This window comes from Balearica regulorum, chromosome 15, assembly GCF_011004875.1.
Source record: "Balearica regulorum gibbericeps isolate bBalReg1 chromosome 15, bBalReg1.pri, whole genome shotgun sequence".
Taxonomy (NCBI): Eukaryota; Metazoa; Chordata; class Aves; order Gruiformes; family Gruidae; genus Balearica; species Balearica regulorum.
Genome location: NC_046198.1, coordinates 1,999,971 through 2,025,173, shown reverse-complemented (window position 1 = coordinate 2,025,173; position 25,203 = coordinate 1,999,971). Strand labels below are relative to the sequence as shown.

General features: G+C 55.1%; 3 protein-coding genes across 9 annotated transcripts in view; all 3 read left to right on the top strand.

The window, feature by feature from the left end:
• XPO6 (exportin 6) overlaps positions 1-12,178 on the top strand; it is a 55,961-nt gene extending 43,783 nt beyond the window's left edge. For both annotated transcript variants that reach the window (XM_075767130.1, XM_075767129.1), the window contains exons 14-24: positions 241-333; positions 2,334-2,478; positions 2,948-3,094; positions 3,855-4,044; positions 5,534-5,689; positions 6,960-7,074; positions 7,553-7,724; positions 8,174-8,335; positions 9,747-9,845; positions 10,606-10,836; positions 11,438-12,178. In XM_075767130.1, the coding sequence (XP_075623245.1) occupies positions 241-333; positions 2,334-2,478; positions 2,948-3,094; positions 3,855-4,044; positions 5,534-5,689; positions 6,960-7,074; positions 7,553-7,724; positions 8,174-8,335; positions 9,747-9,845; positions 10,606-10,836; positions 11,438-11,539 (1,612 nt within the window). In that variant the 3' untranslated portion in view covers positions 11,540-12,178. The remainder of the gene's footprint in view (positions 1-240; positions 334-2,333; positions 2,479-2,947; positions 3,095-3,854; positions 4,045-5,533; positions 5,690-6,959; positions 7,075-7,552; positions 7,725-8,173; positions 8,336-9,746; positions 9,846-10,605; positions 10,837-11,437) is intronic.
• A 2,340-nt stretch (positions 12,179-14,518) lies between these two features.
• NME4 (NME/NM23 nucleoside diphosphate kinase 4) lies at positions 14,519-16,872 on the top strand. 2 transcript variants are annotated; one of them, XM_075767151.1, is made up of 5 exons: positions 14,519-14,682; positions 16,065-16,195; positions 16,342-16,443; positions 16,512-16,624; positions 16,701-16,872. In XM_075767151.1, exons 1-5 carry the CDS (start codon positions 14,592-14,594, stop codon positions 16,819-16,821), a joined length of 558 nt encoding a protein of 185 aa, XP_075623266.1. In that variant the 5' UTR covers positions 14,519-14,591; the 3' UTR covers positions 16,822-16,872. The 2 variants fall into 2 exon arrangements, with proteins under 2 accessions (XP_075623266.1, XP_075623268.1); XM_075767153.1 differs by lacking the exons at positions 14,519-14,682; positions 16,512-16,624 and adding an exon at positions 14,968-15,561 and having other exon boundaries at positions 16,047-16,195.
• A 736-nt stretch (positions 16,873-17,608) lies between these two features.
• On the top strand, positions 17,609-25,203 carry DECR2 (2,4-dienoyl-CoA reductase 2). Of its 5 annotated transcripts, none has more exons than XM_075767146.1 (10): positions 17,609-18,033; positions 18,209-18,277; positions 19,326-19,377; positions 20,955-21,090; positions 21,507-21,631; positions 22,055-22,148; positions 22,429-22,533; positions 23,091-23,279; positions 23,795-23,923; positions 24,083-25,203. In XM_075767146.1, exons 1-10 carry the CDS (start codon positions 17,621-17,623, stop codon positions 24,115-24,117), a joined length of 1,347 nt encoding a protein of 448 aa, XP_075623261.1. In that variant the 5' UTR covers positions 17,609-17,620; the 3' UTR covers positions 24,118-25,203. The 5 variants fall into 5 exon arrangements, with proteins under 5 accessions (XP_075623261.1, XP_075623256.1, XP_075623258.1 ...); XM_075767141.1 differs by having other exon boundaries at positions 17,615-18,033; positions 23,798-23,923; XM_075767143.1 differs by having other exon boundaries at positions 17,617-18,033; positions 23,879-23,923.

The window sequence follows — 25,203 nt, the reverse complement described above, 5'->3', positions numbered from 1 at the left end:
GCCTTGGTTATGTTTTTTCATTTCCATGCAGAAACATGGTACTTGTTCCATCTTATCAGAACCAATAAAATAAGCTCTAAATTATTTTCAACTAAATGCTCTAAATCTTGTCTACATATTAGCAAAATATTGACACAGACTCGCCAAGAGCTGTATTCAGATAAGATGTTAAGTGGATTTGTACGTGTGTATATCCATCATACGGTCCCTTTACATTACCATATACGTATTCATTTCCAGGTTGGTAAAAGTAACATTATACGGATCCCAGATTAAACTGTACAACATCGAAACTGCAGTACCGTCTGTATTGAAACCTGACCTTATCGATGTGTGAGTATGAGATAACCCTGCAAATGGCTGTATCGGGATTTCGTACCTGCGTGGGGAGGTGGAAGCATCCGATCTCCTAGATCTGGTGCTCTAACCACTTGGCAAATGTTCTGAAAAGCACATCTCTCCAGTGATTGCTGGCTAACCAGGAGAGCACTTTCTTTTAACTGTTGAAGGTTAAGGCTGCTGCCAGCATTTTGGACCACTGTTTCCTCAATTTCCTCAGTTTCCATGTACTGAGGGTATTAAAGAAAAATAAAATTGTGATGACAAGCAAAAATGCTAGTTGTATTAGCTGTAAAAGCAAACTGTTACTCTGCCCTGTCCTAATGCCTGAAAAAGCTTAGTTCTTTTGCGGTGTAATTAAATGGTAAAATAAGCATTACAGTAGTGGTATTTTAAGGAATGGATGCGCTATCAGCGTGTAGTTCTAGGTTATGGATTTTTTGCTACCGAAGTCAGATCTATGGCTCAGGGAAAAGATGTTTTTCCTAGTACAGGGTTTTGAGTCCTTGGCTTCCAAGACAAAGGTATGCCTTCCAGCTAGGCAAGCCATTTCTGAAACAAATGAGTGCCTTCGATCCAGAAGTTGACATTAAATGTGAAATCTTCATGCTGATAGTAATAGAACACCGCTCTGTGACAACCTTTTAGAGACTGGAAGTGTTCTTAATGCAGGACTTTTCCATGATATGTTAGTGAGGCGTTTTCATCCTTTTCTGTGTCCCATGTCCCTGAAGAAACTTGTGATCCATTTTCTAATGCTAGCCTAGCAAAGGTACACTGCCAAACATTTCGGGGGGTGTCCGCCTGGGCGATCCCAAAGAAATATCCTGACCCAAAAATATCCTTGATAGAGAGCTGTGCCAAAATTGTAATTACATTGTAATCAACTGGTAGGCTGACTAAAAGATTGACCTTATCAGTTTATACCTTTGAATTAATACTGTTGCTTAATAGATGAGTCCAGTTACAGCCCACCTTTAAATATGCCTTGAACGTACAGGGTCCAGGACAAAGAAAAAGGTTTTAGGCCATGCAGCTAACATAATAACAAGGAGTTTACCTGTTCTCAGTCAGTGGAAGAGTGGGATAGAGGTTAGGCAATAAATACACGAAGGGTGAACACAAGATGCTAAGGCAAAGTGTTGATTAAAAAACCCAACCCTTCAACCTGCTGTTAAAGGTAAGATTTATTTTTTTACGGACTTCCTTATTTTTCCCCACTGTGCATAAAGGCACGGGACTTGCTGACAGAAACAGAGGTGTTCAGGAGGTGATTGATGCAGACTGGGAATTGCCTGCTGTAGACGACAGAATTTAAACGCAGTCGCTATGGTGGGGACGTGCATGTGGGAGAAACTTTATTTTTGGAGGAAATATGAGTGTTCACAGACTACTTTTTTCAATAAAATCTGCAGATAGGGATTGGTTACGTAGCATCCTTGTAATTGTGTGTGACTAGGTGCCAAAAGATTTCTATAAGGTAATTGCCTGCTGTCCCTCCTTGCCTGTAATCAGGTGAGCATGTGAAATGGATCTTGTGCTGTAAGACTAGGGAATACTAGAAGTGATTGTTGTGGCACTTGCCATTCTGCAGTCTTTCCAACTGTGTGAATTTGGGACTACTTTCCATTTTTCTGCCTGTTTCTGCAGAGAGCTGAGAAGTCTGCAGAATCAGAATGCTGCTATGCAGAGCTTTAATAACAGCCCAAAACTTCAAGTCTAAACAGAGATCCCAGACCTCTTCAGGTGCTTAAATATGATGTCAAAGAGTTCTGAAAAGAACTAAGGATGCCATTAGTCTTTAACTAATGCTCGCTGGCACAACAGTCCTCCCAAGCTAGTGTAGTACAACTTTAAAACTATCTTCTGTAATGTCTTTCATAGTGTGCTGTTGAAACTACCCACCGTGCTCGGGACTTGTGCCCTTCTGCAGCTATCCTGCTCGTGTACCTATTGTCCTGTATATATCTTACTCTTGCTCTGCTCCTCCGCAGCCACGCTCAGTCCCTGGCAGCTCTGCAAGCCTACGCGCACTGGCTCGCACAGTTCTACAGCGAAGTTCACCGGCAGAACCCAGAGCAGTTCATCTCTCTCGTCTCCACCGCTCTGGAGGCAATCACGCCCCTCATCAGCTCTAAGGTACCTTCGTCCGTGCTGGGCTGGGGGCTGAGGCTGGGCTTCCACCAACAGCAGGAGACTGCTGTTGTGTTGGGGTGTTTAACAGTCTGCTCTGGGTCCCACTGTGGCTCCTGATGTGAACCAGTCTGTGGGAGCTGGATCTCTGTCTTCCAGAGCCACAGCACGTCTTGTGTAAGGTGAGACCAAGAGCAGTTCTAAATAATAGCACTGTAGGGCAAGGTGATATGAGAGTAAGCAACTTAAAGGTGTGTAAACTCAGTCTAATGGCTTGAAAGTGGGGAAGTTTCTCTCTTCCACAGTATTAAGGGAACTGACCTGTGCTCTGATTGGCAAATAAATACTGTAAGCTGTCTTGTTTGCAAAAACCTGGTAGCGGCAGCTTGCTGTGCTGCCTGACACTGGTGTTGCAGTGTGTGGTTCTGTGCGGTGGTGTTGCTGGGCAGCCTGACCCATGCCTCCTCTGTTCCAGGTGCAGGAGAAGCTGCTGCTGTCTGCGTGCCACCTGCTAGTCTCTTTGGCCACCACGGTGCGACCAGTGTTCCTGATCAGCATCCCAGCAGTGCAGAAGGTGTTCAACAGGATCACGGACACCTCCGCTCAGCGGCTTCCTGATAAGGTGATTTGTCTGAAACACGAAGAATGTAGATGAGGTGCTCGGGAAGCTGTGCTTTGGCTCTTGCTGTATGAGGTATAACTTCAGACAGAAAAAAGGAGTGTGGGGCAGCAGTTACCTCTGTACTGTGGATATCCAGGAATCCCAGTGATAGTTTGTCAGTAATCTATTTCAAGGAACAATATAAGGGAGGAAAAAAAAAAAAAACAAACCACAATTGCAATTCTTAGATCTTACTCCTTTCTTATTTGCTGACACAGTGCCTGACTCTGTGTTGTCTTTATAGTGCTGGCATGTTGATTCTGGCCTACAGGAGTTTTCTGTGAAACTTAACATTAGTGTTCCACATCCCTCACTCCAACTTAGTATTGATATTACAGAAGTACTGAAAAGCTGCAGCGGAGGTTGGGATATGGTTGTATTGTGTGCTGGCATGGAGGCATAAAATGCTGTACAAGCATAAAGCTTAGTGTGTAATGAAAGCGGTATCATCTTTGTTTTACAAAGAACAGAGACTTACTGTTGCAGGGACGGGCTGACATAGCTGGGAGCTGGTTCCAACCCTTAAGTGATGAAGCTTTGCTTCTCTCTTCCCTTTCAGAGCTGTTAGTTTTCACCTGGGCTCAACTTCTGCTATTGAACTCTTTCCTCAAACAGGGAGCGCTGCTGGATGTCTTGCACAGCCGTAAAATGTCCCTCCAGGGTTGTGCTCTGGTATAAAGTGAATAGCAAACGGGGTAAAACTTTGTCTCGTTGTTTCCAGGCCCAGGTGCTGGTGTGCAGAGCGCTGTCGAACGTATTGTTGCTGCCCTGGCCCAATCTTCCGGAGAGCGAACAGCAGTGGGCAGTTCGCTCCACCAACCACGCCAGCCTCATCTCTGCCCTCACAAGAGAATACCGCCAATTAAAATCCAACGCTATCGTGCCACAGAGGAAAGTACAGCTGGAGGACAGTAAGTCTGTGCTGTCTTCTGACAGTTGCAATGCAGACTTTTGGGAGGTGCTGTTAAGGTGGTTTTCTAATAATTATGTTGGCTGAGAAAAATGTATTTAGTGTATGGGGAGGACAGGAAAGGAGCAATTTATGTTTTTCTTTAAAAAAAAAAAAAAAAAAAACCTTTCTGTGGGTGTGTAAAGGACACCCTCACCCCAGGTTGCCTGTAAACTCTTCCATCAAAGTACTGTGTTCCTCAGTCATGCAGGGGAGGTGGGATCAAGTTTGTGGTAAAAGGAGGTACCTAAAGGGGCTCCAGGAAAGCTGGAGAGGGGCTGGTGACAAGGGCAGGGAGTGACAGGCCAAGGGGAATGGCCTGAAGCTGCAGGAGGGGAGATGGAGATGAGATGTGAGGCAGAAATCCTTCCCTGTGAGGGTGGTGAGGCCCTGGCACAGGTTGCCCAGAGAAGCTGTGGCTGCCCCTGGCTCCCTGGCAGTGTTCAAGGCCAGGTTGGATGGGGCTTTGGGCAACCTGGGCTAGTGGAGGGTGTCCCTGCCCATGGCAGGGGGTGGCACTGGATGGGCTGTGAGGTCCCTTCCAATCCAAACCAGTCTGGGATTCTATAAAATTTGAATAGCACTGATTGCATCAGGAATACTTAACAGCCTAATGCTGGGACTACCACGCTACAATATTGGAATCACTGACTGGAGGCAGTGTTAATGAGGATTATTGTTATAAAAACTTAAGGGGAAAACAAGAATTTCTTTCAGATTTGGGAAGTACTGTAGAAGGTGTACACATGTAGGAGGAGAGCCCTGAACTGATGGGGTCCAGGGAGCTTTGGAAGTTTCTGTACGTGTTTTGGGATTGCTTTGGGTTTTTAGTTGTTTGGGGTTTTTTTGAGAATCACTTTAAGAATTGTTTAGAAGTATACAGTGTCACAGCTTCTGGCAAACCTGACATGCTGATCAACTGGGTGCTGGGAGGGAGCATGGGAGAGGGTGGTTTGCTCCTTACAAGAAGAATATCAGCAGACTGCTCACATGGGTGGAACTGAGCCAGTGAAGTTCTCCCAACGTTTGGGTTAGCTTAGACAGTGGGTGTGCATCACTCCAGCTGTTACTTTCAGAAATAGAAATCTGCAGTATATTTTGCTGCCGTAATGTGCTGCTCTTTCCTTGGCTAGTGGTTCTTTAGCATTAGGGTGTTGCAGATAATGTTGTTCACAGCTCCCCTCAGTCTCTGCACCTTAGTAGGTGAGCAGTGCATGCATCTGTAGGGCAGCAAACCTGTATAATTTAAGAAAGCAAGTAGCAACAGCAACCTAATTGAACCTGTTTAAATGTTTAAAACACAAACTTGGGAACTCTTACTCCAAATGTTTGATGTAATGCTGCCTTGTAGGTTGTTTTAGTTACTCTGTGTGTGAACTTGACTTCTCTTGATATCTTGCTTCTGAGTAGTTTTGACACATGCAGGAAGAATCACCTCTCTTATTTTGCAGCCAAAGTGATCATCCATCAGACGCTCGGCGTTTTAGAAGATATTGTAGAAAGTATCTCTGGAGAATCCACCAAGTCTCGACAGATCTGTTATCAGTCGCTGCAAGAATCCGTGCAGGTCTCACTAGCCCTCTTCCCAGCTTTCATTCATCAGTCAGGTATAACCATAGGACAGGCTTTAATGCTGTGAGTAACTTTATGACCTACTGATAACATCTAAAGTCCATCAGCATAGAATCACGGTGTTCATGTGAAGTGCGTGGGCTTGCGAAGTGCGATGTGAGTCTGTACTTCTGGGTGGGCTGGGCTGAATCAGAACAGGAAAGGGAGATCATCTCTGCCGTCTAGGGTACAGGCATGAAGGTTTGTCACGCTTCCAGGAGATGGAGATGCCTTGTGTTCAGCAGTGAAATGAGAATGGAGCTGATCCTGAGCACACAAAAAAGAGCTTTAAAATACCCTGTCTGGCTATGTTTGCCGTTTACATTCACTCCAGAATCTTGAAGACAAAGAAGAGTAGATCTCATCAGATTAGGTCAAATGATGTGAGGTGGTTTTCTCCTGTAAAGGAAAGGCTCCTGAGATGTAACCAGGACTGTTGCTTGGCAATCTTGTGGCCAGCGACTTACCTTCTGTGTCACATCAGGGTAGCTCGAATGCCCAGGACTACAGCAGTTTCTCTTGTGATGAGCAAGTTGTTCCAGGAAAACTTTTGGAGCTAGGTGGGATTTTTCTCAGTGAAGCAGGTGTGGGGGAGACAAAGCAAAGTTGAAATGCAGAGAAGATCCAAGACAGCAAGCTGATGCTGTGACTCCAGTGAACCATTGTTTTCAGAACAGGCTATAGCAGCCTCATGCAATTGCTGTTTCTTGGCTGGAAAAGGCTGTATGAAGGAGGGCTTGAGCAGCTTCAGCTTACTGTTGTTATTCAATAAAATGTGTTGGGACTGATGAAGAATTAGCTGCGGTGCTGATGGGCTAACTGCACAACCATGTGCTGAAAATTACTTCTGAAGTCAGAAGGGTCTCTTCAGTTCCTGCCAAAAAAAAAAAAAAGGAAGCTGGGTTCTGTCTCCTAGCCTCTCTGGGTAGCTGTTTTGGATTTCCTTGTATTTCCTGTTAACCCTGCATGAGCAGTGAGCAACTCTCAGACCAGACTAAGGGCCTTGCTGATAATAGCGTGTTTGTTCTGAGTTGTTTGCTGCTGGCTGTACTTGTCATCCCTGGCGATTTTCAGAAATGGATGAACAGTCTTTAAGTCCTGTAGTACTGGCTGCTGGTTTCAGTTTATAGTGACAACCCTGCTGCTAAATTTCCAAGAGTAAATGGGGTTCCCTGTACAGGGGGAGCAAATCTCACATAAAAGACTTATTGGTACACTCGAATGTTACCTTAACATGTTCTTCTTGCTGTCCTGTTCTTACCTTAGATGTGACGGATGAGATGCTGAGCTTCTTCCTCACTCTGTTTCAAGGACTGAGGGTGCAGATGGGAGTGCCTTTCACAGAGCAGATCATACAGACCTTCCTAAACATGTTCACCAGGTATTGTCCCATGTCAGTCACTTCTTTCTTATCCCTTGGGATGATTTATCCTAGTAAGCTCCTCACACAACAGGTCCCTGCCCCTAAAGCGTGTAGTGTTTCCAACCCCTTTGTGTCCAGATTTTCATCGTGTCGGAGGACTAAATTTAAGGAAAACACTTCCAAATCTAAAGTGACCCAGCCCATGCACATCAATCATACATGCCATTGCACAATTTCAGCTCTCCAACGCACTTTCTGGAAGCGTGTGACGTTGAAGCGGACTCTCGTGTTGTCTCTTGGCTCCTACCCATGATCTGAGGGTGCCCCAACTGCCACTCAAGCTTTTGTTGGGGAGAGGGGTCTATCAAGTCTCAGTCTGTGGCTTAATGCACTTGGTCTGTATTAGTTGAGCAAGTTTAGAGGCACTGCTTGCTTTCCTTTAAACATGTAGATCTCTGGGAGTGTTCCTATGCAATCACTTTGTTTTCTCTCCTAGAGAGCAGTTGGCAGAGAGCATCCTCCACGAGGGCAGCACTGGCTGTCGGGTGGTGGAGAAGTTTCTGAAAATACTGCAAGTGGTGGTACAAGAGCCAGGCCAAGTATTCAAGCCTTTTCTACCCAGTGTCATCTCACTGTGCATGGATCAGGTCTACCCCATCATTGCAGAGGTAGGACTGTTCTCACACGAGGTGAGGGAAGGGGGAGACGGGAAGGGAAGGAATTGCTGGGGGTGTGGGAGCAGGGAAGCTTTTTTGTTTTCCAAGAGCTGTAAATGTCAGTCCCTGCGCAGGGAAAACTAGGTGACTAGGCAGTGGGAATTGGAAGCAGCGTGGGTGGAGGATTTTGTCAGGAATTGTCAAGAGAGGCTAAAATGACAGATGTGCTCCAAAGCAGGAGGTAAAATTCAAAACTTGATGATGTGTTCTTAGCATGATCCAACAGCTGCTGAGTTTGGTGCCTTCGTTAGAAGGAAATACTTTGATGCTCTGGTACCTTGGCTCCAAGCACTGCCTTGGGTGGCCACCTGACAGGGTGCTGCTGGAGTGGGATCCAGGGGATGGGTGGGATTCCGGCACAGGAGCCAGCTTTTGAGTTGTTTGTCCTCCTCTCCTCCTAGCGCTCATCTCCTGATGTGAAAGCAGAGCTGTTCGAGCTGCTTTTCCGGGTCCTCCACCATAATTGGCGGTACTTCTTCAAATCTAATGTGTTGGCTAGTGTCCAAAGAGGAGTAGCGGAAGAACAGATGGAGAATGAAGCACAATTCAGTGCCATTATGCAGGTAACTCCCGCGGTTGTCCAGAACCTTTTCTGCAAAGGAGCATATGCTACTTGTGGCAGGTCTGATACTCTTTTTAATATGAACAGCTCGTTCTGGGAATCATCAATAAGCATGTGGAGGAAAAGGTTATCGTGAGCAGTCAACATGGACTCACCAAGGGGAAGTTGTGCCTGACCAGTCCGATAGCCTTCTGTGATGGCATGACTGGGTGGATGATGGGAGAGCAGCGGATGTTGTCTACCTTGACTTCAGCAAGGCTTTTGACACCGTCTCTCCTGACATACTCGTTAGCAAGCTTAGGAAGCGTGGGTTGGATGAGTGGACAGTGAGGTGGATTGAGAGCTGGCTGAACGGCAGAGCCCAGAGGGTTGGGATAAGTGGCGCAGAGTCTAGTTGGAGGCCTATAGCCAGTGGTGTGCCCCAAGGGTCAGTGCCTGGTCCGGTTGTCTTCATCAGTGAACTGGACGAGGGGACAGAGTGTACCGTCAGCAAGTTTGCTTATGATACCAAACTGGGAGGAGCAGCTGACACACCAGAAGACTGCGCTGCCATTCAGCAAGACCTGGACAGAATAGAGAGTTGGGTGGAGAGGAATCAAATGAAATTCAACAAGGGCAAGTGTAGGGTCCTGCACCTGGGGAAGAACAACCCCAGACACCAGTACAGGTTGGGGGTTGATCTGCTGGGAAGCAGCACTGTGGAGAAGGACCTGGGAATCCTGGTGGACAACAAGCTCTCCATGACCAGCAGTGTGCCCTCATGGCCAAGAAGGCCAGTGGTACTTGGGGGATATTGAGAAGAATGTGGCCAGCAGGTCAAGGGAGGTTCTCCTCCCCCTCTGCTCTGCCCTGGTGAGGGGCACATCTGGAGTGCTGTGCCCAGTTCTGGGCTCCCCAGTTCAAGACAGACAGGGAACTACTGGGGAGAGTCCAGCGGAGGGCTGCGAGGATGATGTGGGGACTGGAGCATCTCTGGTATGAGGAAAGGCTGAGAGAGCTGGGGCTGGTTGGCCTGGAGAAGAGAAGACTGAGAGGGGATCTGATCAACACTTATCAATATCTAAAGGGTGGGTGTCTAGAGGAAGGGGCCAGACCCTTCTCAGTGGTGCCCAGTGACAGGACAAGGGGCAACGGGCACAAACTGGAACAGAGGAACTTGCATCTGAACATGAGGAAAGACTTCTTCCCTCTGAGGGTGACCGAGCACTGGGACAGGCTGCCCAGAGAGGTTGTGGAGTCTCCTTCTCTGGAGAGATTCCAAACCCGCCTGGGCACCATCCTGTGCAACCTGCTCTGGGTGATCCTGCTCTGGCAGGGGCTTGGACTAGATGATCTCCAGAGGTCCCTGCCAGCCCCCACCAGTCTGGGGTTCTGTGATCAGAATCATTCCTTCCTTCACTTCTGCTTTGTAGGCATTTGGCCAGTCCTTCCTGCAGCCTGATATTCACCTGTTCAAGCAGAATCTCTTCTACTTGGAGACACTGAACACCAAGCAGAAGCTGTATCACAAGGTGGGTCCTAGTTGAGCAGTGCACGCTCTGTGCATTGTGGTACGTGGTTGCCATTCTGAGACTTGTTTTAAACCACTCAGAAACTGAAGGTCAGGACTTGGGGGCTTTTATACCACAGCCTTCGTTGGTTGCTGTGATCCCGATGGATACGTTGCTGATCAGAGCGGCATTACCACCTCCCTACTGTGGGAGCCGCAGCAGATAGAGGAGGGATCCCAGCTCTAGTCAGTCAAAGCAAAGCTTCGATGTGCTCCCCCCTGTGACAACGAGGGACAGCAAAGAAAGCACACAGTGACGATGTGATTTGTCTGAGGAAGTAGAAACTGGGATCGTTGTCAGTGGGAGAGTGGCAGTCCCTCCATCGTTCTCATCTGGGTCAGCAGCAGGCTATCTGGTGTTCAGTCAGTCACTGCCAGGTGGCTGTCCCCATTGCTGTCACGTAGGACCGACCCACCCTCATAGACCCTCTAATTTGGACCCGTTAGCTGCTGTCACAAAGGATTAGAGCTGGAATCCAGGGTCTTGCCCTTCTGGTTAGTCTGGGAAAGCCGAGGTTTCAGGTTCGCATCCGTGGTCACAGCTGAAGGACAGCCCGTCATGTTAGCAGCTGCCTGTTGCAGACTTTCAGGCAGCTAGCCAGATTCCCTGGCTTTCGGGAGCGCTGTGCAGGGCTAACACCGGCTGGACTTTGAATGAGGCTTGATGCCGTTTGCTTAAATGCCAATGTTTAAAACAACTGTGGTGTTCTCTCACTCTGCAGAAGATCTTCCGGACAACCATGCTGTTCCAGTTTGTGAATGTCCTACTTCAGGTGCTTGTCCACAAGTCGCATGACCTGTTGCAGGAGGAGATCGGCATTGCCACCTACAATATGGCCTCGGTGGACTTCGATGGCTTCTACTCAGCCTTTCTCCCCGAGTTCCTGGCCAGTTGTGATGGTGTAGACTCGAACCAGAAAAACGTGCTGGGAAGGAATTTCAAAATGGACAGGGTAAGGAGGGGAAACGCTGCAGCAAAGTGCAAGTGTTCTCAGGATACACAGTGGGGTTTTTTCCTCCAAGGAGGTGCTGGCAGACAGCCCTGAGCTGCTCAGGGCAGTGTTTTGAGGCAGTACCCTGTACTCAGCAGTGCCTAACCAAGGATTTTCGCTGTAGGTAGAACTGCCATCTCATCTCTCGGATGGCTGAATGCTGTGGGAATTAAGGAATATGCTTCCTGGAGGAAGCTTTCATAGGGGTAGACCGACGCTTTCTAGAGGGGGACACAGAGATCCTTGCCAAAATCTCGCTCCAGCTGCTGGCCAGATGTTTGAGGGTTACATTGAAGACAGCAGCAGAGTAGCTGCCATGGCTCTCAGTTCTTTCGATCTCCTCGTATGAGTGTGGAGCAAATGAGGGGTCTGTAACCTCCCTGTGGAACATCATGGCAGTGCAGCAGGTCGTGGTTTCTATCTGCTGAAGCCTGCTTGTCCATCAAGAGCTTCCTCTCCCGTGGGAGATGGAGGGGATTCGAACCTTTCTGTTCCCGGCTGTAAGACGGTGCTTGTGGTGGTGGTCTGTTTGCGGTACAATGTGTTGTTTGATCTTTTCCAGGATCTGCCATCGTTTACCCAGAATGTGCACAGACTGGTGAATGACCTGCGTTACTACAGACTCTGCAATGACAGTTTGCCCCCTGGAACTGTGAAACTATAGTTACTGCACTGGACTCGTGTTTTGATCACTGTTGGGAACGGATCCATGTTTCGTTTTGCCACCACTTTCTCTCCTCCCTGGTTTTGTCAGTACTGCAGGACGCGGTGTCTTGCACATGGGCACATCTTCTTGGATTCACGCACCACGCTTCCTTTTTTTTTTTTCCCCTCTTCTCCCAACCCAAAGGCCTCCAGCTGGAGTCGGCACTGTCTGCAGGATGTGTCTTAACGCCCGACGGCAGGGCATCTCGGCTGTACGGAAAGTCCTCTCGCTGGGGTTTTGTCCTACTAACGTAGCACTTTGTTGCGTCCGGAGATTTTCTGTGGAGTTGTCTTGAGAGATCATGTACGTATCAAACATGAGGCAGAAGCGCCAAAGACTACTTCAGACATTCGTACCTTCGTGTCATTCCACCTTCCTGCCCCTGCCCAGCTCTTGGAGGAGGAGACTCGTGATGTTGGGACTGTTCTGGCACTTCTGTCACTCCCTTTGATTTTAAATTGCCTTGAAAACCTCCCTGCTGTTCGTGGGGATTAGAGACTTTTTGGGTTTTTTTAAACGTTTTTCTCATCATTCCATTGTGATACTAAAACAACATGCTTAATGGAAATAAAGTGCTTACTTTGTTGTTTTAAATAACTTGTAACTTCAGTTTCCTTGTAGACCTGTCTGTCACAAGCCATTCCGCTAGATCAAAAGGCATTTTGTGCTGCCTGAATTTATCAAGAGCTGCCTGATATTCACAGTGTTGCATCAGAGACCTGAGCTGAAGACCCGATACTGGCATCTGAGCATAAGGTTAAAATCCCAGTCCCCGTTCAGACACGACCAGATGTGGGCCTTGTGCATCATACAGAGTATTAAATCGGTTTTAATTTTCTCTGGCTACAAGGGCAGCTGCAGTAAGGGCTGCGTGGTGGGAGCAGGGCCTGTCGCTCTGAAGGAGGTGTTCGGGGTAGTGTGAGTTCTCCCACACACGCTCAGAGTTGGATTTGAAGCACGATGGCTGCATGTGGACAGCCGGGAGGTTTTGGGGGTGAGATGGAGTGTAGGGAGCGCTGGCTCCACGGTTCCTTTAGTTACAGTTTTGTAAAAAACCCAATATCCTGTGATGTGCATGCTTGCTGTTTGGAGATAACGTATGCTGTTTGGATAACCTACGTACAGACAGAGCCTTGCATCCAGGACCAGTTTGTTTGGGCTTCCTACAATGAGCAGCTCCAGTTGGAAGTTGCATGTGAACCAGCGCCCAGCGTGCTGAGGCTGTGCCTCACCAAGCGCAGTCCTTGCAACCCTGGGCTGTGAACCACTGCGGAGGGCACGGGTGGGTGAAGACCAGCGTGAAGTGGGTGACGATCTGGCACCAAAGCCAGAACCTGTACCAGGAACGTGTTGGTTCAGAGCAGCCAACTCTGGAGTGTGGCAACACTGAGTTACTCCAAAACTTGGAGTCCTTGTTCTTCATGGTGGTAATTTGGCAGATGAAAATGCGGTGCAGGGTCCAAACCTTGTCCCCAAGAACATCCCCCTCCTCCTGAGCTGCCACCCTGCTCACTCACAGTGGTGGGGGACAGGGGCTGTGGTTTCATCTGCTACTGGCACAGCTTCCCCTCCCCGCATGGCTCTGGGGGCTGGTGCTGCTCCTGTTGCTTGCAAAATATTTGGGGTGAAAGTGCATGTTTTTCATGTTTTTCCCTTGCTGAGCAGCTGGTCAAGGGCAGCAGCTGGACAGTGGCCAAAGCCCAGGCTGCACGCTGCCCCCCCTTCTGCTAAAACCTGTTTCTCCTTTGCCAGCCATCACCCACAGCGTGGGGCTGGCTGCAGCACCCCGGCCTTCTGCATCCATAGTGAAGGGCAGCTGGTTTGTGTTCCTCAGGCCCCACGAATCTTCCCTAACGCAGCCCCTTCCTCTGTACCATCCCCCCGGCCCAGCAGACAGTGGCGAGGGGCCTGTTGCCACCTCAAGCCCCCTGTTTTGGTGGATGTCACCAGCTTCTGGCCACCAAAAGTTCATTTGGGAAAAGCTGGTGATCAATCTGCTGGGCTAACTCCCATGTCTCAGGACTTTGGGATGTATGGGAAGCTCAATAAAGAGTGATTTCAACAACCTTCAACCTAATTCAACCCTATGGAAAGCTCGAAGCTGAGCTGGAGCGATGCTGTGAAGAGGAGCATCCCCCTCTCCTGCGCAGAGAGCTGTCCCCATTGCTGCTCCACGTGCTCCCACTCTTTTCTGCCTCCTTTGGCACCTTGGGTGATGCAGAGGGGCTCCCCCTTTCCCGGGGCAGCCTCTGCCCCCCCCCCTCCCCCCGGCCTTGCACCCCTTCCTTTCCCAGCAGGGAAAGGGCTCTGGGTCCAGGGCACCCCCATGGGGAGGGCCCAGCTTGGGTGCTTCCCTGCTGCAGCCCTTCCCGGGGGCTGGGGGGCCAGTGTGGGGCTGGGTGGGGGGATCCCCACAGCACCGGGCTCCCTTGCACCCCGGCTCAGGCTGGCATGGGAACAGCCGGGGTCTCTCCTCACCTGGGCTGGTACCATCGGGGCAAAGCACGAAGCGGATCTAGGTTTTGGCAGGGTCTGCCCCCTCCCCTCCCCCCCGTGCTTTTGAGCCACCCGTGGGATGGGTGCAGGCTCTGCTCCCACCTGGGCAGGGTTTGGGCTCGGCCCTGCCGAGGGACGGTGTCACTCTGTCCTGGGGGACGCTCCATAGCGGGGGGTGTCCCGTACCGGGATGCTCCATACGGGGGCTGTCCCGTACCGGGATGCTCCATACCGGGGCTGTCCCGTACCCGGGCTGTCCCGTACCGGGCTGTCCCGTACCGGGATGCTCCATACCGGGGCTGTCCCGTACCGGGCTGTCCCGTACCGGGATGCTCCATACCCGGGCTGTCCCGTACCGGGATGCTCCGTGCAGGCGCGGCGGCTGCCCGGTCCGGGCGGCTGCTTTAAGGGGAGGGACGGAATCCTGACCCGTCCCCGGGCTCGGCCGGGCCCTTAAAGCCTCCGCGGGCCGGCGGAACCCCGCCGCGGCCAGGTCCGACCCTCCGGCCCCGCCATGGGCTCCCTGGGGCGCTGCCTGGCCCGGAGCCTGCTGCGGGGGCAGCCGGGTCTGAGCCGCCCCCCCGGGCCCCGCTGCTACGGCTCCGGTGAGACACGGCTCCGTCCCGCCCCCGGCCCCATCCCCGTCCTGTCCCTGGGACCCTGTCCCCATCCCTCCGCTGCCCCCAGCCCCTTCCTTACCCTGCCCCTGGGGACCCAGGCCCGATCCCTGTCCTGCTCCTGGGCACCCCATCCCCATCCCGTCCTGTCCCCATCCCATCCTGTCCCCATCCCATCCTGTCCCCATCCCGTCCTGTCCCTGTCCCCATCCCGTCCTGCCCATCCTGCCCCTCGGGGCTCCTGTCCCCGTGGTGGCCACTGCCCCATCCCCTCCCAGTGCCCCCCGTCCCTCCTCCCCGGGCACAGCACCCCAGGCAGGGTGTCCGGCTCCTGGGCTCCTTCGCTTCTTTGTGGTGCGGGTCAGTGCCGGGGGCTCAGCCCACATGTCGGGATGGGGCAGAGGCTGGAGCTGGTGGCTCCCCGGCACCGTCCCGTGGGTCCCGAGGGGTCTGGTGTCCCCAGGGCCGGGATGTGACAACCCCTGCGCCATCCCCAGGGTGGGAGCCACGCGAAGCAACACCCAAAAAAGCGGGGGAAACCCTGGGGTCTGCCCCCACCGGCACTGGGGCTGGTCCGGCCTCGCAGCCGTGGGCAGGACCCCGAAACCTGGGGCTGGCAGCAAAGCACCCCGCCTTGGCCTCCTGTCCCCCTCTCCCTCCCTCTCCTTCCTGTCCCGTTCCTCCAGCGGATGGGACGCGCTGTCCCTTGGGGGACTTCTGTCCCCTCCTGCCAGCACGGCTCCGGCAGGGCCAGCGGCAGGGCCGAGCGGGGTGGCCGCGATGCCGGACCCTGCCGTGCCATGGGTGGCAGCGATGCCAGACCCCGCTGTCCCACGGTGCCACGGGTGACGGTGATGCCGGACCCTGCTGTGCCACGGTGCCACAGGTGACGGTGATGCCGGACCCTGCCGTCCCACAGTGCTCGATTTTGCTCTGCACCAGTGGAGGGCTGTGACCGGGCACCCGCTTTGTGCCAGGGCTGGTGCCCAGATGCCTCCGGGCAGGGGGAAGCACCCAAAGCCAGGCAGGAGCGATGGCACACGGGTGGCACCTGCAGCCCCCCGCCAGGACACGGCAGTATCTGAAACCAGAGCCAGCCCGTCCCACGCTGGGTTAAAGGGTATTTCCCAGCCATGGACGTGTCCCCAGCAGCTGTCAGGGCTTTGCAGCGCGTTTCTTGGGTCCCTGCCGGGACCCTCCCAGCCTGCAAGGCACAGCTTGGCCAGGGGGACACGGCCTGGGGTGGGGACGGGGTCACCCCGCTGGCACCGAGAAGCAACCTGTGGTGCTCCGTGAGCAGCTCGGGGTCCTGCTGCCGCAACCCGTGCCCGTGTCCCATGTCTGGTGGCGACCCCTCCGTCCCCTCACAGCCCCCCCAGAGCTGCAGGAGAAGACGCTGGTGCTGGTGAAGCCGGACGCGGTGCAGCGGCGGCTGGTGGGGAACGTCATCCAGCGCTTCGAGCGGCGTGGCTTCAAGCTGGTGGCCATGAAGCTGCTGCAGGTACCCATCCCCTCCCAGCTGCCACCCGTCCCCCCGGTGCACCCTGCTCCCCACGCCCCGCAGCTGGCTCAGGGGGGTGCCGGGAGAGGGGGGGCAGCGGGGGGCACCGGCCGGGTGTCCCCGCCGTCACCCCACGCTGCCGTCAGGCGGACCAGGGTCTCCTGGACAAGCACTACCAGCAGCTGCGGCAGAAGCCCTTCTACCCCGCGCTCCTCGCCTACATGACCTCAGGGCCGCTGGTGGCCATGGTGAGGGGACGGGACGGGACGGGGGTCCTGGGGGAGTGCGGGGGGCTCAGGCGTCCCCTGTCCCGCAGGTGTGGGAGGGTTACAACGTGGTCAGGTCCACGCGGGCCATGGTGGGGGACACCGACTCGGCGGCGGCGGCGGCGGGCACCATCCGGGGGGACTTCAGCATGCACGTCAGCAGGTAGGGGGGCGCAGGGCGGGCGGCGGGGCCGGCGGCGGGACCCCACGGCCACGGCACCGTCCTCGTCCCCGCGCAGGAACGTGGTCCACGCCAGTGACTCGGTGGAGACGGCGCAGAGGGAGATCGGCTTCTGGTTCCAGCGGGACGAGCTGGTGGCCTGGGAGAGCGGAGACCGGGACTACACCTACGGGCCCTAGGGCGGCCCCCGGCAGGACCCCCCAGCCCCACAATAAACCCCAGCGCCGCCAGCCGTGGCTCCGGCCCGCTCCCTCGGCTGCCTCCAGGGAACGCTGGGGGGCTCGGGAGGGCACTGGGGTGTCCCCGGGGAGCACTGGGATGCTACTGGGCAGCTCTGGGAAGCGCTGGGACGTCACTGTGAAGTGCTGGGGTGGCTTTGTGGGGCACTGGTGTGATACTGGGAATCTCTGGGAGGTGCTGGGATGTCCATGGGGGACACCGGTGTGGTACTGGGCAGCTCTGGGAGGCACTGGGATGTCCCCGGGAAGCACTGGGATGTCCATGGGGGACACTGGGATGTCCGTAGGAGGCACTGGGATGTCCCTGGGGGACACTGGGATGTCTATGGGGGACACTGGGATGTCCCTGGGAGGCACTGGGATGTCCATGGGGGACACTGGGATGTCACTGGGGGACACTGGGATGTCCCTGGGAGGCACTGGGATGTCTGTAGGAGGCACTGGGATGTCCCTGGGGGACACTGGGATGTCTATGGGGGACACTGGGATGTCACTGGGAGGCACTGGGATGTCCCTGGGGGACACTGGGATGTCCCCGGGAGGCACTGGGATGTCCCTGGGGGACATTGGGATGTCACTGGGGGACACTGGGATGTCCCCGGGAGGCACTGGGATGTCCGTAGGAGGCACTGGGATGTCCCTGGGGGACATTGGGATGTCTATGGGGGACACTGGGATGTCCCCGGGAGGCACTGGGATGTCCCTGGGAGGCACTGGGATGTCCCTGGGGGACACTGGGATGTCCCTGGGCGCAGCAGGAGGCTCTGCAGGGGGCCTGGGCTGGCGAGGGGGATGCTCCGGGGGCACACCGGGATATCACTGGGAGGGACGGGGGGTGTCACCGGGATGTCACCGGGATGTCACCAGTGCCTCACTGGGGACACTGGGCGGCACTGTGGGACGCCGCTGCGGCCCCCGCGCCGTTGCTAGGCGACGCCTGCCGACGCCCCGCGCATGCGCAGAGCGGGCGCGGTCCCTGCGCGGACTCCCTCTCCCGGCATGCTCCGCGCCGCGCCCCGAGCGCCTCCCGCTGCCGGCCGGAGGTGGCGCCGCCATGGCGGAGCCCCCAGCAGCCTCCCGGCCGCCGCCGGACCTGGACACGGACGACTGCCTCCGCGAGTACCGCCACCTCTTCAGCCCCGACATCCTGGCGTGAGTGGGCTGCAGGGGCTGCCCCGCCGCGGGGCCTCAGCTCGGGGCGCCGGGCGAAGGGCCGCGGCCTGGGGGAACGTGGCCTGTGCCGCCCGCGGCCTGCGCGCCGATCGGGGCCGCCTGGACCGGGGGCTGTGCCTGGCGCTTGGCTCGGACTGTCCCTTTGTTCCCCCAGGGGCCAAGTGGCGTTTATCACCGGCGGCGGCTCGGGCATCGGCTTCCGCATCGCCGAGATCTTCATGAGGTGCGGGACTGCGGGGTGGTGGCAGTGCCCGGGGAGCGAAAGGCTTCCCTTCCCGTTTCCCTTTTTCCCGTTTCCCTTTTTCCCTTTTTCCCTTTTTCCCTTTTTCCCTTTTTCCCTTTCTCCCTTTTTCCCTTTCCCTTTTTCCCTTTTTTCCCTTTCCCTTTTTCCCTTTTTCCCTTTTTCCCTTTTTCCCTTTCCCTTTTTCCCTTTCCCTTTTTCCCTTTTTTCCCTTTCCCTTTTTCTTTTTCCCTTTTTCCCTTTTTCCCTTTTTCCCTTTTTCCCTTTTTCCCTTTTTCCCTTTTTCCCTCTTCCCCTTTTCCCTTTTCCCCTTTTCCCTTTTCCCCTTTTCCCTTTTCCCTTTTCCCGTTTCCCTTTCTCCCTTTTTCCCTTTCTCCCTTTTTCCCTTTTTCCCTTTTTCCCTTTTTCCCTTTTTCCCTTTTTCCCTTTTCCCTTTCCCTTTTTCCCTTTTTCCCTTTTTCCCTTTTTCCCTCTTCCCCTTTTCCCTTTTCCCCTTTTCCCTTTTCCCCTTTTCCCTTTTCCCCTTTTCCCTTTTCCCCTTTCCCCTTTTCCCTTTTCCCCTTTTCCCTTTTCCCCTTTTCCCTTTTCCCCTTTTCCCTTTTCCCCTTTTCCCTTTTCCCCTTTTCCCTTTTCCCTTTTCCCGTTTCCCTTTTTCCCTTTTTCCCTTTCTCCCTTTTTCCCGTTCCCCTTTTCCCTTTTCCTTCCCCCTTCCCCCTTCCCTTCAGGCAGCCTTGGTAACGGGGCCTGGAGGAGGTGGGCCGGGGGCAGCGGGGTGCTCGTGAGAGCTGCGGGCAGGAGGTGCGGGCAGCCCTGCCTGCTGCAGGCTCGTGGGGGTGCGGGAGGCGGGGGCTGGCCCTGCCACAGGGCCCGGGTGGGTCTCCGGTGCCCCGTCACTCTGCCCCGTTTTGAGTCCCGCGGGCTTGGAGGAGCAGCGGTCTGTCCAGGGACCGAACTGGGGATCCCCAGAGCTCCGAGGTGAGCCTGAGGAGCCGGCGCTGCGTGGTCCTTCTCACCGGCCCTTTCTTTGCAGGCACGGCTGCCGGACGGTCATTGCAAGCCGGAACCTGCAGCGAGTGTCGGAGGTGAGTCTGTACGCTCCAGCGGGACAGACAGACAGAGGGGAGAGCTGTGAAGGCCTGAAAATCCTTTTCCCCCTCTCCCCTGGGTGGAACTGGGAGCCGTGGGAGTAGTGCAACGGGAGAAATGGCTTATCAGTGCTGCCCTGTCTTCTCCCGGCTCTCAGCGCTTCCGCACCAGCAGGCAGCGGTGATGGGCGGGACAGGCGTGCGTTTGGGGTGGGCTGCACCCGCCGCACCTCACAGTAGAGCTCAGTTAATCCTGAAACTCGCTACCTTCCCACGCCAGCTTTGGGAGCGTCTGTTCCAGATATCGCATCGCCTTTTTGTTGATGAGACAGAAAGAAGCAAACCGTGGTGAAGGTTTGTTGGCAGGGAAGTGGCAGTGCCCAAGGTGAAACTGAAATCTCAGCCTCGAGCAGGGCAAGACCCCCTTGTCCAAGGGTTACGTGGGTTGAGGTGGGTGCACTGAGCCCCAAAAGCTCAGTTATATTGCATCTGGAGGTGGAGGGGAGGATGCAGGTCTGGAAAGCAGTGACTGGAGAAGCTGTATTGGACTGTAGCTACCCTGTGGGCGGCTGGGCAGAACAAACACCCGCCCCTGCGTGTCTGACCCCAGGCTGGAGGTTGGCTGATCACAGTTCCTGTTCCTCACCATGGCTTGTGCTGTGGTCTCCGGGCTGAAAGCAAGTGGGAGAGAGTTTTGCGGTAGCTGCGTGTGGAGTTCACTGAAATGTAATCAAAATCAGTGCTTGGGAGTGAGCTGGCACGGCCCGGCTGCCTCCTGGAGGAGGTTAGTGCTGTCATTTCACGTTCCCTCATGCTCACATGCTAGAAAACAAGTTGCAAAGCTCAGCAGCTTTTTAGTCCTCAGGGGCTGGGGGTCTTCTGAGTACACAGAGATTGCTTTCCCAGGCTCTTGATGCTCGGCGTACGTGTGTGCTAGTCGGGGCTCAAAGCTGCTGAGGGAAGGGCCCGACGAGCCCAAGCAAGAACGCAGAGCGTTGCTGGGTGTTGTGCAGGGCTGCTGCTGAGTTTGCACGTCCCCTGTGCTTAATTTGTTGGGGAGAGTCATGTTCTTAACGAGCGCCCTAGGGGGTGATTTGTGGCAGGTGCTGAGCCGCAGAGCTGCAGGTAGAGACCCTGGCAACCGCTGGTCTGCATTTGCCCTTTTGCCTACTGACGTTTTTAGATCCAAAGGTTAATTATGTCTGAGCTCGTGCCAAACATGCCTTGTTGGGGTCCAACCTTTGTACTTGCCCTGCAGAGATGTTGCTCGGGATGTGCTGTGTCGGTGACGGGCCTCGGAGGTAACTGGGCTTAGCAAGTTGCAGCCTCGGGGCGAGCCTGGCAGTTCAGCTGGGACACGAGGTGCAGGAGCTTTAGTCGCAGGGTGCTGCGGGCTGAAGGTGGCCGTGTTTGGGCAGGTCTCTCTCCTGCCCACAGTGTTTGCTGTGTGCTGACAGGGATGTGGCTCCTGCCTGACTTCTTGCTCGCCTGTCATGAGGTCTAAGCCTTGCTGAAGGAGAGAGTCTCGGAAAGAATCTCACCCCTCTGTTTGTTTTTTTTCTGTGTGTGCGTAGGCCTCTAAAAAGCTGGCGGCAGCCACAGGCCAGCAGTGCCTGCCTCTGTCCGTAGATGTCAGGCAGCCCCAAACCATTGTGTCAGCGGTGGATGAGGCACTGAAAGAGTTCAAGCGGATTGACATCCTCGTGAACGGTGAGCTGCTGGAGCGGGCAAGGGGAAGATTTGGTGCAGACTCACTGCTGGGAAAGGCATTTTCCTGCGTGGAGGTTGTGCTTGACTAGTGGCTGGCTTATGCCGCTTTGGCCTGGGAGCATCTGGGCAGCCCCCGAGAGCGCAAAGGGGATGGTGTCAGAGGAAGCAAAGTCCTCTTCTTAATGTGAGACTGTCCGATCGTCCCTGCTCTCACTGCGTAGCACCTTCCTGCCCTCAGGCTGGCTGTGCTGCTGGGCACCCAGAGCCACAACCTGTTTATTGCTTATTAGGGCTGTTTCCACGTGTTCTCCAGTCTACCCAAAGGGAACCACTCACCATCCCTCTCGCAGAAGTGCCCTGAACCTGCCTGATCTCTGGCCTTGTCCTGACTGTGCCCCCGGCTGCTTGTTCTTCAGGTGCTGCAGGAAACTTTCTGTGCCCAGCCAGCGCCTTGTCCTTCAACGCCTTCAAGACCGTGATAGATATCGACACCATTGGCACCTTCAACACCTCCAAAGTCCTCTTTGAGAAATATTTCCGGGTAAGTGGAACCAGAGCTGGGGCACTTGCTGGAAAGGCTCTTGGTAGGCAGGGGGTTAGTGTCAAACAAACCTGGCTTTGGTCCTGAGATATTCTCTAGCCCTGGGGGTTTGTCGTGGCACCTTCCCGTGCTTTGCCACCTGCCTGGGAAGAAGCTGTGATCTGCTGCTCCTTTTCCAGCTCCTCTCTTTTCCCTTGGCCTTTGCTTGTCCCCTGCATCTCCCGCCTCTCTGGAAGGGCCCCGCTGGCTGCCCTGGCTCAGTGAGGCCGGGTGGGCAGTGCTGCCCCTGCAATGGGTTATCCGCACAGAGGTGGCTTTGTCCACATGTGACTGTCCCTCCTAGCCCAGCTCTTATCCACCGCTCTCCGACGTGACCCCCTGTTCTGCTCCCCACCTGATGCCACGTCTCCTTTCCTTCCCCAGGACCACGGCGGGGTCATCGTTAACATCACGGCAACCCTGAGCTACCGAGGGCAGGCCCTCCAGGTGCATGCTGGTACTGCGAAGGCTGCCATAGGTACCTAACACTCCTTGCTGGGGCTCTGCAAGCTGTGTGGGGCCAGTAAGGAAGCTGGATCTTCCCAGATACTGGGCTGGGAAGATGTCCATGGGAAAGGTGAATACGAATCAGTGTGGTTACTATGTGCCTGGGTCTGGGATGAGGCTTTTCTCTCCCCCAGGGACCTTTGCTCTTAGCCAGAGTCTCCTGTGGCTTTTGCCCCTCCTCCCCCCCTTCCCAAAAGTTACTGGAATGGCTCTGCTCTCCATATCTCAGTCCTGTTGTAATCCCTTCCCAGATGCCATGACCCGTCACCTCGCTGTGGAGTGGGGACCCAACAACATCCGAGTGAACAGCTTGGCTCCGGGCCCCATTACAGGCACCGAGGGCTACCGGCGGTTGGGTAAGGCAACCTGGGGCTCCTGTCTGCCTCAGCGGTGGCTTGCTCACGTCCATCTGGGAGGGGACCGTGACGGACCACCCGTGCCGTGCAGCTCGCGGGGGGTGTGATGCGGCCGGGGCCGTTGCTGCTGGGCACGGCTGTCCTGTGACTCGGCTGGCAGGTCTCACTGGGGGAGCAGCCCTTCCTGTGTCCTCAGTACCTCGCAGGGACCGATTTTTCTGTCAAGTGACTCCTTTTTGTGCTCTCTGATGCTGTGATGTAGCGTGCTCCCGCAAAGCTCAGCCTGGCCGGTTGCTTTGCCTGATGGTGTAGCTCTTGCAGCCCTGAAAGCCAGGAAAGCTCTCTGAGGTCCTGTCTTGAACTCTCCTGCTGCTGAGCTTGAGCTCCCCTCATTTAACTCTCTTCTCAGGCCTTTGTTCCTGGACTGTCCCCAGGATCTCATCTCGGTTCCCTGGGGCTCTCAGCAAGCCCCGTGCGAGCGGTGCTGCAGTGTCCGGCAGGCAGTGGCCGTGGGCAGGTGGTCCCGCAGTCCTAGCTGACTCTTCTACCACTCCTAGGTGGGAAATTTGCCGAGGAAGCAAGCCAGTTCGACACAATCCCCCTCCACCGCGCAGGAAACAAGACAGAGATCGCCCACAGCACGCTGTACCTGGCGAGCCCTCTCTCCTCCTACGTGACGGGCACCACCCTGGTCGTGGACGGCGGGAGCTGGCTGACCTCTGCCAACAATTTCCCCGCCTTGCTGGGTATTGCTTCATCCTCTGCTAAACTCTAGGTGACGTGCATTTCCCCCCTCCGTGGGATTAGAGTAGAGCTCGTGTGAGAAACCCTGTTACCCCATGGTATAGGGGCATGGCATTACCTCCTTGTAGCAGCGCCAGGCTCTGCCCCTCCTGTGGCGGCTGCGGGGCGCACGCTGTGCTGGGGGAGAGGGGGCAGGGTCTCTGGGTGAAGGCAGCCAGCCCAGGTCTTGACTTGGCAGTGGTTTTTTTTCAAGCCTTCCTCCACTTTTGGGAAGGCAGAGCAGGGTCGTACACCGCACTGTCGTCAGAGCAGGCACGGAGCGATGTGGGGAACAGCTCTGAGTCCTTGTGGGCAGTCCTAGGGATGACTTGGGAAGGGCAGGAGAACTTGCTGGGTTTTTCCTATGCGCCTGCAGTTGACAAGGTTATTTCTTGTCATTCCTGCTGGAGGATGCTTGGCTGGACACCTCTGAGTGTCCCATGAAGCAACGGTATGCCCCTCTTCTGTGCCGCACCAGCAGGACTGGGCACAGATTGTCCTGACAGCCTCTGCCTCCCCTTTCTTCCTTGCGTGAGTTACTGCAGCGCGTCTTGTGTTGCAGCTGGACTGCACGCAGGACTCACTCTGGCTGCCTACGTCTGCAGAGGTGGGAAGGGAGCTGGTGCCCGGTTATTGGGGCCTGGCGCTTTCTGGGAGAGGGGTTTCCTTTCCTCCCCTCTCCCCCTGCCTGTGTCCTGCCTGGCAGCCTCCGTGAGCAGGGCAGGTCCAGGCAGGACTGTGTACCCACCTCCCTGCTGTCTTGCAGATTTCTGGGCTGCAGGAGCAAACAAAAATCAATGATGGACAGCCTGAGATTGACCGATGGACAGAAACGTTGACTGAATGCTGCTGCTGCTGCTCTGGGACATCTCGGGGTGACGTCTCCCAGAGGTGGAGCCGAGAGCTGCTGCCTCTGATCAGCGAGTGGTGGTGGTGACCCTGCCCGTCCTGCCTCTGCCTGGGGGAGGGAGCACCGGGGTGCTGGGTGGGCAGCAAGCCCACCCTCTTTCCGTGCCCACCCTTTCTTCTGAGCTGACACGGCTGAGAGCACAGGGACGGTGCGGGCTGTGGTGATCACTGTCTGTTCCTGTCTCCTCTGAGCTGCTCTCCTGGCTTTTCCCAAGTCCCGGGCAGTGCCGCCCACGGATATCCGTCCTCTTCCTCCCCTCTCCCCTGTCTCAGCCTGAGCGCTGCCCAAGCCCCCCAGCAGCAGCTCCTCCTTTTTAGGAGGGGGGGAGTAGTTCAGCCCTTCTGGGGTTGAGATCAGCCTTTGGGATCTGACTTGGCAACGGGAGCTGGCAGCTCCTTGGGGGGTGGAAACCAAGGACCAAGCTGGTCCCTGACAGGGGGAGGTGGCCCTGTCCCCTCCAGGAGCTCCCGGATGGGGCAGCAGTCCCCTGCGGCGTGAGGAGGATGTCCCTCTCCCAGGAGCAGAGGTGGTGAGAGGTCAGAGCCCACCAGAGCTGGCTCTGTGCTGCCGTGGACCGTAGCACTGTGTCTGTTGGGAGCCTGAGACATCCGGTTGTCTGTCCGCTCCCCCATCTGCCTGTCATGCCAGTCTCATGCCATTTCCTTTCTTCGTACATACACTACAGCTGAGGGTAAATCAGGGGCTCGCTGAAATTCAGTCCTTTCCGAGCAGGGCGCTGAGCTGACAAGCTGCGGGGGCCGCACCAGCTCTGCCTCGGGCTGCTGGAGCCAAACGCGTCCCCGGTGCCAGCGCCTCGGGGGCACACACAGCTGCCTCCTGCTGCTGACGGCAATTTCTAAGCTTATCTTGAATTCCGTGAAGCTTGTTTTCCTACGTGATTGCATTTCCTACTTGATTGTAGATTTGCCAGGTTTTGCTCCTTCCTCCAGGCCACGAATAAAGAACTTCCACCCTGA